We start from the raw sequence: 15,254 nt of genomic DNA, 5'->3' as shown, positions 1-15,254 counted from the left end.
AGGTGTTGGATATGCCCTTCGATAGGTAAAATTTGTTTGTCCCACAGGTAGAAGACGCCTTGCAAACAACTAAGAGGGACACAGAAATGGCCCGGCCCCTTGGCACCTTACAGTTTCGTAAGCTGCCCTTTCAGGGTGCGAGAGGACGTGGATCGTCCTCTAATAGAGGAAGCTATGGTCAACAGTCTTCCTACAGGTTTTATCAGGGAAATCAGCGCTATCAGTCACAGCGTTACCAATCTTATGGACAGCGCAACAACACTTACTCCCAGAATAAGAAAAAGCCTGCCTACCGCAGAAAAGATTCCAATAAGAGGCAATGAGTGTCACCACCTGCCACCGCTCCTGCCACAGTCCCCTGTAAAAATTGGAGAAAGAATCTCAAAGTTTTACTCTAGTTGGTCCTCAACAACATCGGACAAGTGGGTCCTAGACATTGTGGCCAGGGGCCATGCTCTCGAGTTCGAAAATTTCTTCCAAATGTCCCTCCAAAAGGTCCACCTCCAGCTCATCTCAAGGAGTTGTTTTCCCAAATCAATCTGATGTTGCTAAAAGGAGCGATAGAAAAAGTCCCTCAAGGACAGAGAGGAACAGGATTCTATTCAAGGTTCTTCCTCATAAAGAAAAAATCCGGAGAATGGCGTCCAATCATAGACCTTTGTTCCCTCAACAAGTATCTGAAAAAGCTATCGTTTCGGATGCTATCGCTTCAGGAAAAACTGCATCTTCTTTCGGCAGGAGAATACATGGCCACCCTGGACCTTCAAGATGCGTACTTCCACGTTCCCATTTTACCCCGTCACAGTAGCTTCCTGCGTTTCAGAGTGGCTGGCAGGGATTTTCAGTTCAAAGTCCTCCCCTTTGGGCTACGATCGGCACCCAGAGTGTTCACAAAGGTCCTAGATCCGGTAGCAGCTTACCTCCGCCTGGAGGGAATTCAAATATTTCCCATCTTGGACGATTTCCTTATCAAGGCGAGTTCCTTCTCAAACACAAACATCCATGTGCAACGATGTCTGTCTCTCTTCCAGTCGTTGGGACTCTCTATCAATCTCAACAGTCCTGCCTTGTTCCGTCCCAAAAACAGACATTCTTCGGTGCGACCTTGGACACACATCTGGTCCGTGCTTTCATTTCGGACGAAAGACCAGAGAGAATACAAAACATGGCGCAAATGTTGCTATCAAGAAGGTCAGTTTCAGTTCGACAGTTCAAGTCTTTTCTGGGAATGATTTCTTCTTGCATCCTGTTGATTCCAAATTGCCGCCTCAGAATGAGGCCTCTGCAGGAAGAACTCAACATGCAATGACTGCAAGTCTCGGGTTCATTTGAGGATCTCATTCACATCACTCCTCGGATGCAAGAAGCTTTTCTCTGGTGGATCCAGGACAAATATCTGCAGAGTTACACAATTACCACAGATGCATCTCTCGAAGGTTGGGGAGCACATCTTCAAGGGCTGAAGGTCAGATGGAGTCCTCAACAAAGGACCTGGCACATCAACATGCTGGAGTTAAGATCCATCTTCTTAGCTCTCAAATCCTTTCGAGCAATCATCCAAGGAGCCACAGTATTGGTGCGCACAGACAACACCACAAGTATGCACTACTTAAACAAACAGGGAGGAACAAGGTCGGTTCTTCTATCTCAGGAAGCCCAAGAAATATGGACATGGGCGATACAACACAAGATAAATCTCTTGGCTGTTCATGCACATGGCTGTTCATGCCCCTGGTACTTGATTCGGTGACAGGGCACCATCTGGGCTTCCCTGTGCAGCGGATTTCAGCGCTGACGCGGGGCTCATTTCTTTTTGCCGCCATCTCCCCGGGCCACGCCCAAGCCACGCCCACTATCGCCAGGCCACGCCCCCTGTCTCCTTATAATCATGTGCTTTTCAAGGACGCGCAGCGGGCGCGCCGTTTGCACGCCGAAGGCGCACCTAAGGCAAGCCTGTCCGCGCCTGGTCGGGCTTAGGGACTAGGCAGAATGGGGAAAATTACAGCTACACCTCCCTCGAATTCTGTTCTTTACAACACTCTTGCCCCCCCTACCTCGACCCCGCCACACGCGCCTGCCTAATGGCTAATAACATCTAACCTCCCCACCTAATTCAGGACACCTCTGCTATCACACCTCAAGGTTCTTACTCCACTAGTCCTACTTCAAGGCATAATGCCTCGACACTTCGCTGCCTATACCTTAACACCAGATCTCTGGTAAAACATCAACTAGACATCTTCTTACTGCTTAAATCGAATAGACCAGACATGCTACTCGTTACCGAAACCTGGCTCACCGAGGACTCCCTACCGGATATCCTTACAGCTCTCCCGGCAGACTATTACATATTATTAGTGAACGGAAAGTCTGGGGGTGGCGTCGCCGCCATCATCCATAAAGATCACAAGTTCACCACCTTACCTTCTTTGGATCTACCAGACACTGAAAACTTGTAATTAAATCTGACACAGACAAGGGAACTATGGTTTTGATATTGATCTATCGTCCACCTAAAACTATGCATGCATTCCCAGGCTCTCTGACTGAGCAAATGGCTAGCCTAGTCGTTAATTATGATAAGGTAATGCCGATTGGGGACTTAAATTATTGGTACAATGACCCGGAAGCAGGACCTCAGGCCATAGAACTTTTCTCAATCAGTTCTGACCCCCACCCATGAAAAGGGACATACTTTGGACCAGATCCCGTCACATAATGTCCCATTGTCCACCCCGACGACAATGCCTTGCATATGGTCTGATCATCACCTACTGCAATTCTCCATCACCTTTCAAGGCCACACAAAGGCCCCCGTTCCCGCGGGGGGGCTAGTAAGGAAATAGAGCTCATTAAATAAACAAGACTTTCTGTCCACCCTGGCTAATTCTATTCCAGCATCCTCCCCAGACATTAACCTCATGGATAAAGATCTCACCGACTGGCTCTTGGCGGCCTGCAACGAGCACGTTCCACTAACCAAGTTTTCACATGCTCGCCGCATGGACGCCCACAGGTGGTTTACAGCAGATCTAAAAAAACAAAAAATAGAATTGCGCCAATTGGAGAGAAAATGGAGACACGGGTACTCTGATGAAGATAGATCATCATACACGTCTGCCCGCAGGAAGTATAAGTACTCCATCCTATCTGCTAAGGCAGTTTTCTTCTACGAAAAAATCTCCAATGCCCAAAATAAATCCAGAGAAATCTTTAGGGTCGTGAATGACTTTTGTAATGATGTCAGAACCTCCCCCTCTCAACCCCCCCCTGCCCCCCATTCAAATGATGTGCAATCAGCTTAATAACTTTTTCAAGGACAAGATTGCCATTATAAAAGAAAGTATTCAGACCAGCTCTATCATGGTGGACAGAGCGATATCGGCAGAAACTCGTCCGTACTGGAGGCAGTTCCTCCCATAGACCAATCCAGATTAGCAGAATTGATGAATCCTGTGAAGTTCGGGTCTCCCAACGACCCCTGCCCCCCGCATGTAGTGAAGGAAGTTTATTCTGCACTCCCACGAGGAATACTCCCCCTCTTGAATGAGTCCCTATTGCAGGGAATAGTTCCCAACTCGTTTAAAAACGCTACGCTGGTCCCATTAATTAAAAAACCAGGTGCCGATTCATCTAATCTATCGAACTACCGGCCCATATCCCTCCTCCCTTTTGGTGCAAAGATTCTAGAAGCCCATGTGGCTAGCTGTATCTCCAACTTTATAGAGACATCTGACTACCTGGAGCCCAACCAAGCCGGCTTTCGCCAGGCGCACTCTACTGAGGCGGTGATCCTCGCTGTCCTGGACACAATGAGGTCTAATGGCGATAAGGGCATACATCAGGCCTTGGTGCTCCTGGACCTGTCGGCAGCGTTCGACACGGTGGACCACACCATCTTATTACACCGTGTTGAACAAGCCGGCCTACGAGGCGCGGCCCTCGGCTGGGTCAAGTCCTTTTTGAATGATCGATCCCAGGCAGTCAAGCTGGAGAACTTCAAAGCACCCAAACTGTCCACCACCTGCGGCGTTCCGCAGGGCTCATCATTGTCCCCCCTCCTGTTTAATTTATAACTTAAACCCCTATTACACTCCCCTAAAAAAACAGGAAGGTCACAATATATAACTATGCGGACGACCTGCAGATTATTTTCCCACTAAACTCAACAGACTCCGTCGAGGAATTTCAGGCCACTATGTTGCACATTCAAGGGTGGATGGAGCTGAACCACCTAAAACTTAACCCCGGAAAGACCGAGCTGGTACTCCCGGGTAAAAGCGCAACCAGCTGGGGCCCTCACTTCTGGCCGTCATCAATGGGATCTCCGCCGTCTCCCTCTCTTTCTATGAAAAGCCTTGGGATCATCCTCAACTCCGATCTCTCTCTGAAAAGTCAGGTGGGGCGGTGATCTCGTCTAGCTTTTTCCAGCTACGGAAGATTAAGAAAATTGCTCATCTTCTTACGCACTCTGCCCTCATCCAGGTGGTTATCGCCTTGGTCCTCTCCCGATTAGATTTTTCCAATTCCATTTATTTAGGCCTCCCCCTGGCTCTGTCTAAACGCCTGCAAATCATGCAAAATCAGGCGGCCAGATTAATCTTTAAAAGCAACGGCAGGAGCTCAGCGAAACCACTGCTGGCCACTCTTCATGGCTACCTATAGTCCAATGGGTAACTTTCAAGGTAGGCTGCTTGGCCTTTAAGGCTCTCCATGGATAAAGCCCTAGGTTTATTAACAACCTTATAAACAAACATGAACCGACTCGTAATCTCCGCTCTGCCCACCTGTCCCTCCTCACTCTGCCTTCCTTCAAAAAGAAACGCCTTGGCGGATGCCGATTTGCTCATTTGGCCCCAAAGATCTGGAACTCTTTTCCCGTGTCACTACGGATATGCACTAATCTTATGGAATTCAGGGGTACTCTGAAGACCTGGTTATTCAAGCAAGAGCACGGTTAGGTCACTGTTTATCATCCTTTCTCACCACTAGCGCCATGAAACCTCTGGGTGCCCGTGCGCTTAACAAATCGTGAATAACATAACATAACATAACATGTGCCGGGAATTGCAAATGTGCTGGCGGACACCCTCAGAAGATCAACGGTGTCCACCCACGAATGGGAACTACATCAAGCAACAATGGATCGGATCTTCCAACAGTGGAGTCATCCAGATCTAGACCTCTTTGCGACCAAGAAGAACAGCAAATGCCTGTTCTTTGCAAGCTGGCATCCCCACAGAGACTCTCAGGGGAATGCTTTTTCGATCAACTGGTCTCAAATATTCGCTTGCGCTTTTCCTCCGATCCCATTGGTTCCCAGGTTTCTTCGGAAGATGGAGAGCCATGTCGCCTGATTCTCATCGCCCCCAGTTGGCCTTGCCAATACTGGTTCACCGAACTTCTTCTCCTCTCGGAGTGTGAACCAATACAGCTTCGGCCAATACCGAATCTCCTCTCAATCCAGAATGGCCAGATTTGCCATCCGGATCCGGCCTCTCTGAAGTTAGCATCTTGGCACCTAAACACCTTGAATTCGCACATCTGAATATCTCTGCGGATTGTAAAGAGGTGCTAGCTAACGCATGAGCTCCTGCAACGCTAAAAACATACAGACTTAAATGGAAAAGGTTCTGCATTTGGTGTCAATCTGCTGGGATTCACCCTTTTCAGGCAACGCCGGATCAGATATTACCTTTCTTCTTACAACTGGCAAGAACAGGTTTATCTCATGCAACATTGAAAGTTTTTCTGGCGGCCATTTCAAGGTACAGACAGGATGGGACCACTTCTCTTTGTTCTTCAAGAATTATACAACAGTTCTTTAAAGGACTATTCAGAATGTTCCCTCCGGTACGTCGTCCACCCCCTTCATGGCATCTTAATGTAGTGTTAGCGCAACTCATGCGCCATCCATTTGAGCCAATTCACAAGGTGGATTTAAAATTCCTTACATGGAAGGTATCTCTTCTGCTGGCATTGACTTTGTCCAGAAGAGTCAGTGATGTTCAAGCCTTCACAGTCAAGTCCCCGTTCTTGCAATTCACATCCAATTCTGTGATACTAGGTACAAACCCAAGGTTTATGCCTAAGGTGCCCTCGGACTTTCACCTGAATGAACCAGTTATCTTAAAGAAGTTTTTTCCTGATCCGCAATCCCCTCGGAGCGGGCATTACACACACTGGACATCAGAAGATGTTTGAAATTCTATTTGCAAAGGACCTCGATCATCCGCAAATCTGATCAACTGTTTGTCGACTATGGAAAGATGCGACAAGGACAAGCAGTGTCTAAGCAAACCATAGTTAGATGGATTTCAGCAGCTATAGACTTTTGCCACATACAAGCGGGAAGACCTTTACAAACCCACACCAAGAGCTCATTCTACAAGAGCTGTTTCTTCCTCGACTGCTCTCTTTGCTGGAGTTCCCCTTCAGCAGATCAGCAGAGCAGCGACCTGGTCCAGCAGACATACTTTCACCAAGCATTACTGCTTGGATGCTACCAGCGAGGCTGAGTCTTCCGTGGGTCAAGCGGTTCTTCGCAATCTTTTCAGTTAAGATGAGCCTCTGTTTTCCGTCCTCCTCTTTACTGCTTTCCAAACGCGTATTCCATGCCTTTTATTGAGTACATTCTCATGTGACTGCAATTTTATTCGTGCATATATGAATATGGGCATTTTATTATGTAACTGTATATACTGGCAATGTACAAACTATGCTACTAATGGCGTCTTCCAAGTATTATTTTGGTACTGCTATCTACTCTGATTCAGGCATGTGAATCTATGAAAGACACCCCAATACTGGAGAAGAACAATAGTTACTTACCTGTAATCTGTGGTTCTCCAGTATTGCTGTCTTTCATAGATTCACATGCAACCCGCCCACCTCTCCGCAGAGGCTCATAGGCTACTTTGGTTTACCATCACTCCCGTGCGAGATAATCTGAGAGCCTGAGCCTCTGGGGAGATCATTCTGGTGGGTGCTGATGCCTGATTGGCTGCAGTTTGGGCTGTACAAAATGATTAGGATAGTCAAGAGTGTGGAATTTTCTTCTCCTGTAGCTTGGGCTACTTTACTTCCTGGTTGGTTACTACCAAGTTTTTCTATGTTATTATAGCATATTATTGCTTTTTATGTACTGTAAGCTCCCACTCCGACGACGGGGAATGATTCCGGCATGTGAATCTATGAAAGACACCAATACTGGAGAATCACAGATTACAGGTAAGTAACTATTGTTCTTCTACGTCGGTAGCCCTTCGACGCTACGCCTGTCTGAGGTTGACTGGCTTTTCTGGGGTTGTCCGGAACACCTTGATGGACAAGCCCTTTGATGGCCGTCGCCTGTTCACCGACAAAGCAGACAGTGCGCTAGAGCGCTTCCTGGACTCTTGTGCAACGGTCATGTCCTTGGGCATCTCCACCACACGCCCAGCTCTGTCTGCTTTTTGCCCTTTTCGTGGCTATGGAAGGGGTGACCCACCACGTTCCTTTCAGGGCCTCAGGCCTGCGCAAGCTGTTCAGCCCCAGCGTCGCATGGAGTCTTCCAGTGCTTGGCGACAGATATACACCTCATGTCCTCATATGGATTTCGGTTTCAGCTACGGGCTGCCACTGCAGGCCTTAGGATTGTGGCTCGACTCTTGGCTTGGCACCAGAGGCAAACCTGATGAGGATCTGTCAAAGACATTTGTTTGTGACAGTCTTTAAAATTATTTTGGGAGGTGACAGGTTCCTTGCACACAGAACAAATTCTTCATGTAAAGTGTCTCAAAGAGACCAGTGGTAGCTTCAGATCTCTGACTGTTGACACAGAAAGAAAGGAACTGATGTCAGTGTGCAGGGAGTGGTGTCTATATAGCCACTGCACGTTATTTCTGGAGTGTAACTTCTCCAGTGCAGAGCTGCACGGTGCCACCTATCTGTCCACAGATGTACTGTTAAAAAAAGTTACCGGATCCTGTCTGACGCCTGGGAAATACTGAGAAGGTGAGGAATCTATGGTTACAAACCTATCTCAGAACTCCTATATTATAGAAAATTGTACATCTCATGGAGGGTGTGATTTTGACATTGCCTCTCAGCTATGTTTGTTTCGGCATGTGTGGTTAGATCTAATAGCATTTTAGTGCAAACTTCAAGACTGCTTTCTTCCTGTAAGAGACAGACTTATTTCAGTAATGCTGCTGCATGATTGCAAGTGGTGAAGCGGTAATGTATTGCAAATTAATATGGTCTTTTTGCCTTCTTTCCTGTGTTCTCTAGCCCCCTGGATCAGAGGACCAGACTGCAACTATGATAGCCATTCTCTTTGAGATGGGATTCTGTGATCGGCAACTAAATCAGAGGCTGTTGAAGAAGCACAATTACAACTTAATGGAAGTGGTGACCGAACTGATACAAATCAATGACAATGACTGGTATGCCAGTCGATACTAAACAAAATTTTCTGACCTGGGAATCCGAGACCCACCAGAACTGGTACCAATAGTTATTAAATAAAGAAGCACTCTTATCTGCAAGACTTAATTCAGTTCTTGGGTCTGAAATAGATGTCCTTGGTTTACATTCTTATCTAATACAAAGAAAAGTTTTCGATTTTGCATCTGCAGTGAAATTCCCAGTAACAGGAAACGTTTCACTGAAATCCAACTGAAGGAAGCTGAACCTGTATTTTCCTCCTGCTATGAAATGGACCTTCGTAAACCACCCACTTTTAAGGTGCTTTGGGAATAAAAATCAAAATGACATATTTCAAATTGTTACTCTTTTTGCAGTTATGTTATACTGCACGGTTGAGGAAGCTTTCTAATGTAGTCGTGTATCATGCAAATGTTTTTATTAATTGTATGTTACCTTTTGCCATTTCAAAGGTGCACACTTAATTGAGAGGCAAAAAATAAATTGCAAAAAAGTGTGCACTACAAAAATATACATATATATTATTAAGGCAGTTCTGAAACTGATTTGGTGCATTATATAATTTTCATCCTGGGAAAATAGAGAACATTTTGTATAGTTTTGTCTAAAAAAGTGACTGCCACCCATGGAAGAATCGTGTCTAGCTTTCTCATCCAGTCTCACGAGCTCTCAAGTTTGCCGGATCAATGCTTATGCTCCTCCAGCTTCAGGTTTTTTTCTTTGCGTTCTGGGACTAAGGCCCGAGAAATTTAGGAGCTCTGAGTCTACAGTGAGTACATAGCGTTGACCATGCCTTGAGTGGCAGACCGGTCTCTATGTTCTTAGTCTATATATCCTGTTACCTAGGGTCCAAGAGATTGATTGTTGTTGTTGTTAACCCAGTGCCCTTTTAAAGGCAACTTACTAAAATGCCTAATAATCCCTCGCTGCTGCCTGTTGCTGTCGTGAGTGAGGAACATACAAAGTAGCAATAACACATCTCAAGAGTTTAGGAGAAGATACATATCAAAATCCTGAATCATGCTTTACTGAATGCTGGTATATTCACGAAGACAAAGTAACTAGCACGATGCTCATCATAGTTGTTCCCTGAAAATAGGCGCTTTTCATGTGGAGACATATTTGAAGAGGCAGTAGACTCACTTAATAGATGTTTACACTCTGTGTTTTGTTCAGGAATGCACGTTGAGATGGGTTGTACCACGGTACAACGTAGGTAAATACATCATATGCCTTTACCATGCTTTTTTTAGCATGCATGTTTTTACCACGAAAATGCTTTGACAACGCATACCGTTACCATGCATTGTTTTTTTTAATATAAAATGTATTTGTTGGGGGAGACCCGCCAAACCTCGCAACTTACCTCAAATGCGTGGTAATGGCATGCTTTGTAAAGGCATGCATGTGATAAAAATATGTGTACTAAAAAATGCATGGCAAAGACACGAGGAGCTAAAAAGCTCGTTGTAAAGACTGTTTCCCGTTGAGATGCAGAGTGCCCTTTACTTTTGACTACACTGGCTTCTCTAAGGAGGTCACAGAATGCCAGCCCTTACAATTTTAAAACATATTTTTTCTCCTGGACACCTGAGATTTGCAGCATTTACTGCGGTCTAAACTACACACCAGCAATTATTAAAACATAGGGTTAAATGTATGTGTCTTTTAAAGGATTGTTAACCTTTGCGCCAGTTGAATTCTTTTTGCAAGGGCCATGACAGGACCAAATGTACACTTAATCTGATGTGGTTGCCATGCCTGAAAGCTTGTTCATAAGGAGAGTTTTGACTAGGAATTCATAGTACAAGTAATTTATCTGACATTTCAGGCATGCTGTGGAGATTTTATTTTAAAACTTTAGCTTCCTAATAGTGTGCTTTGTGTCATGTACATGTACTACTTAAACTATTATGATTCAATAACTTGCTGGTTGAAAACCCAACAATTATGAACACTATTACATGATGTCCACAAAGTCTGAATCAGGACTGCAGAATCACCACCAAACTTGTTTTGGGAATCTAATGTAAAAAGATTCAAATTTCGAATATTAATAAAGTGTTAATTTATCTAGACAATAGCTCAATTCATCTATGTAAAGCATCCATCTAAGCATTTCAGATTTATCATTTGTACTTTCTCGCATAGGTGTTGCATTTACTCCAAGGGTTTGCACATCAGTGTTGGTCACAAAACCAAATTCAAGATGCAACAGAGTCTGCTACACAGCTACATTTCACACTGAACTGCACCAGCAATTAAACTGAATGGCTGTACAGTGCAATGACTTCTGCTTTTTTTCTCTATTAAGCATGGCAAAAGTTATACTGACTAAATCTATACGCATCAGGGGATTTAAAAAGTGTAGTGCACGAGGTTCGCAAGACAATTGCTTATGTTTAGTTGCATCTGAATATGACATTTACTAATACTTTCTGTATTAAACGGGTGTCTGTGAGAATTTAGTTGCATCTAATAGGAGCAAAATATATGGAATCATTCACCAGCAGCTGTTGAACAGCACTTCGATATTGAAAGCATTCTGTATATACTGTTTTCAATTTGTTTAAAAACTGCATCAAAGAACCGATATACATTAAATATTTTGCTATGCAATGACATTCTTAACATAAAATAGTCTGTAACAGCATTATGCATAGGAACTGTGTCTAATCTTTTGCTTTCCTGATTATGATTAAAGAACACATAATTGGAAGAAAACAATATGTGGGAGGTAATTGTTTAAAGGTATGTTTAAATAGAAATAAGCCAAACATAGAATTGCACTTTGAAGTAGGTGCATTAAATAGTGGAAATTATTATCTTAAAGATTTTGAGGCCAGGAATAAGCTCAGAGGATTAATAGAAACAAAGCATCTACAATATTTTGTAAATTGACTCTTTTTGGCTCTAAACTGCATATTTGTAGTCTCAAATTACAATAAAGCATCTCTCATTTCTACATTATCACATATAAATTGATGTTATGTAAAACATGACTATGAAATGGTTCGAGTTTTAAAGCTACTATAAAACTTGGGCATGAACAGCGGGGAAAGACTGGTCTGACATTAGTCTCTTAAGCAATATTTAGGTTTAGGTTTTTGGGCAAGATAGGGAGACATTGGTTTTCTGTCCTCCTTCTGATTAGATATGCCACATGAATAATTCTGCATAAGAATGTACATAAATACGGGCATTTTTTCACTTAAAAAAAAAAATTAGGGCGAAGTACAGCCTTTCAACCAGAAGCTGAAATCGAAGGAAATTCCTTCATATGCAGTTTTCAAATATGTGACATTACTGTGTACGGCAAATCAATGCATAGTGAAAGATTTCCATTATCATGTTTGATAAACACATTCATGATCTTAAAACATTGTTATGATTTTTATTATTGGCACAGTGTATCAGCCTTACAGGGTGTCTGCTGTGTGCTTGGTCATGGCAACCAGGCCCATATCCTGCTACCCTGATATCTTGTGAAGTGTCCTGTAAACTAGCGAAACTAAGTGTTATTTGGCAAAATTAGGTGCCTTTATGTAATTGTACTTCCATATCAGAAACCCATGCATGTGTCTTTCTGACCAGAAGAGCTGTGATGTGTCATGCAAAGGCAATGCTAACAACTCCTTTAATACAAATATTACACTATTGAGTAAAATGTTCCACGTATTTAGAACAAAGTACTTTTATGTTCTATTTCTTTTAAATTCGCCTAACAAGAGCACAGTATACAATTATTGAAAAGAAACCAATTTCTTATCTGATTTCCTACACAGACTGGGAAATCTAGACTACTTAAGTGCTTTTAAGACGAAACTTTGAATCAAGGTTTTTTTTCTGCAAGCACTGTATTTGAAATAGAAGATCAAGATTTAGAAGGCATTGATTTACAGCTTGTTCATATAATAAAACGGATTGCCTTAAGTTGTACATATGTATGTCAGTTAGATGTCCTTGTTTTTCACAATTCATGTTGGGTAGGTTGGTGTAACTGTCCAAATTGTATTGCCTTGCTTCAAATTCAGGACAATTCCATGTCATTGCTCACAAAATATTCCGTCTCTTGGCCTTTTTCACATTTTAACCTAGTGCATAATATCTCTTCTCAAGCGTACTGCGGTCTAAAAGGGAAAGTTTGCTTTTAAGTAAATGGAGCTGACTAAATAGCATGGTGTTGCCCATGTGTAGTCGTGCTGACTTCTGCAACCAAACGAATGATTGATAATTTGCCTTGGCTGTAATTTTTGCTGAGGCTAATATTGGGGAATTTCGGTATTAGTTCGGGGCCCATTAACCCTTTAAGCAACAAAGAACAATGACAGAAAAAGTAAAGTCAATAATGCATAGCATATTCGCTTTGACAATCCTGCTTATGTTAAAAGGAAAGCAAATTCTAATTTAAGAAAAAATGTTCATGTCAGGTTTATACCATATGCTCTTGACCTCTTTGATTTTGGGCTGCTCATTGTTAACAACTAAAAGGTTAAATGGCTAAAGAATGAATTTCTCACATCAAAGAAGAAACAGAAGTTTTTTTTAAAGGTGTCTGCCTACAGGTTAAAAGATGCCATAAATAATATTGTTGCTAAAGTCAAGTTGAGGGTCAGTAAGCGCACCAGATAAGTGGCATACAGAAGGTTCATGTTAAAGTTAGAAATGATGGGAGGTATTTTCGTGTATTACAGTAACAAGGAAAACACACCTTACGCCAGAGAATATACTGTTGGTTTAAAATGTTTGTGCTTGTTTAAAAAATACTTCCATCAGGAATAAGGATCAGTTGCTTTATTCCCTGAGAAATGATTTTGCTACTACCATAGGAAGTAAAAAAAAAACCTTTTACGGATCTCTTAGAACTCCTTTTCCTTTAGCTGCATAGATGTCCAGGTTTTGATAGAACTAAACCTGCCTCTGAAGGCTTTCCATAACAACTGTTGATGATGCAGGTCATATGCTAGTGAATCCCTAGAAAACGCAAAAAATCTATTTGCTGAAACTTATTGGGAGCTGTACTAAAAGTTTCAGAGAGCGTTGCCTAAAAAAGATTCAATCAATGTTGAAAGGTATTGGGGTGGCAAATACATACAAACTAGCAAATACTCATAGAAATGTGTAACAAATACCCGTAGACTTGTATTAAAAAACAAATTGCCATTTGAAACTCAGTGATATGTTTACTGTTAAACAAAGTAGGGTAAATACACTTACAGTTCAAGTTATTTTAAAACTTTTGTGGTAATTTCCACATTTCTGTTTGTGCTTCTAGTAAAAGAAAGTTTCCTCTTAGGCAAACACTTTGCCCTGAAAACTCAGCTTAACTGGAAGAATTTTTATGAATATGCCAGAAAACTGGCATTAAGGTATGTTGTGTGTCTGCATTTAGATGTTCTGAATTTGACAATTAGTTGACTACTTCCTTTCACTCATCATTTTAGTTTTTACCGCCTTTCTCTTTTAATATACACAAATACTTAAATTAAATAATAGAAATATACTATTACAATTTTCAAGACGAAACTGCTACTAATTTGCTGTCGAGAAGTGATATCTAGTACGAGGAATATGACAAAGGATGCTCTCACCAAAAGAACTTTGAGTTTTTATTTGCTCCATGTCTCAAATTAGTAACAGCCCCTCAGGATACAGTTTCCATCTACCTTCAGGACCAAAGCATTGCAGTACCCTCTGTGTTTCTCACACCAGGAAAGCATTTATATCTGTATCTTGTTTTGACGTTTCTGGCGCAGACTGGAACATGAAATCATATTCCATGTGCATACATTTGTTTATTTAAGAATGTCTTTAGTTGAATTTTCCCTTTAATGACAATGTTTGCAGAATCATAATGTGGAAACAATTGAGTTGTCTGTTTAAACTCTCTTATATTGGAGCAGCCAGGCCAGTAGGAGGAAGACATTAGTGTGCAAGTAACAGGGACAAGTTCTTACACTCATAATCTTGTTTATTGGCTCTCACACAGAAATGTAATCATGTTAATATTCTAACCAAATTAGCTATAACCGCCTCGATTCATCCCAAACAAGGACATCCTGTTGAACTGAACATTACTTTGTTTCTATGATCTGGCGGAACAAATAGAGGAAATCTAATGCGGACATCATTGTGACTTTTGCAGCATGTTGGAATTGGACTTTGGAAGTGTGAATAGTTAGCACAAAGATCAGTACAAACACCAGTTCACAAACTGAACTGCTAAAAGTGCTCATCATTTTGTGGCAAAGATGTGTGAACATAAAACATTAAAAAAGTAACACGAAAAACTGCATTAACATTTTAGTGTTCAAATTCTACAGCATAATACCTTAAATAGCTATGACATAATTTTGCTCCTGTTCTCGGACGGAAGTAATATTTTGTTTGCTTTGTATATTTGGTTAATGTCTGCATGTGTTAATTTATATTATTTCTCAGTGGAGGTTAAAATCGTTATATATTATTTAGGATAAGCACTTTAAAGTCTTCAAATGTGATGTAAAAAAACATTTCGCCTAAATGATTTAATAAAACTTTATTCAAGTAACTCTGCAAAGTGTCTGTAAAATTAATGACTCCGACTCTTTTTTTTTTATATGCATTTTTTTCCAAACTGTGTGTGTGACTGCCACATCAAATACAGTAGAATATCACTGGCGTGCAAAACTATTGAATCTCAAAGGTTTTGGAGTTAGTATTCATATTTTTGACACCTGAACATTAAAATATTTTATGCAAGCAACAATTTAAATGTGCTCAGTAAATGCATAGGTAAAAAAGATTGCTTTGCTGTGCATAGTTAAAATTGCTAGGGTACTACATTA

General features: G+C 41.9%; 1 protein-coding gene across 6 annotated transcripts in view; it reads left to right on the top strand.

Moving 5' to 3' along the window:
• Nucleotides 1–14,977, top strand: part of NBR1 (NBR1 autophagy cargo receptor) — a 577,507-nt gene extending 562,530 nt beyond the window's left edge. For all 6 annotated transcript variants that reach the window (XM_086924037.1, XM_086924035.1, XM_086924034.1 and 3 more), the window contains one exon: nt 8,272–14,977. In XM_086924037.1, the coding sequence (XP_086780163.1) occupies nt 8,272–8,445 (174 nt within the window). In that variant the 3' untranslated portion in view covers nt 8,446–14,977. The remainder of the gene's footprint in view (nt 1–8,271) is intronic.
• The last annotated feature ends 277 nt before the right edge of the window (nt 14,978–15,254 follow it).

This window comes from Lissotriton vulgaris, chromosome 5, assembly GCF_964263255.1.
Source record: "Lissotriton vulgaris chromosome 5, aLisVul1.2, whole genome shotgun sequence".
In the NCBI taxonomy this organism is placed as follows: Eukaryota; Metazoa; Chordata; class Amphibia; order Caudata; family Salamandridae; genus Lissotriton; species Lissotriton vulgaris.
This window is presented reverse-complemented; position numbering and strand designations above follow the sequence as displayed.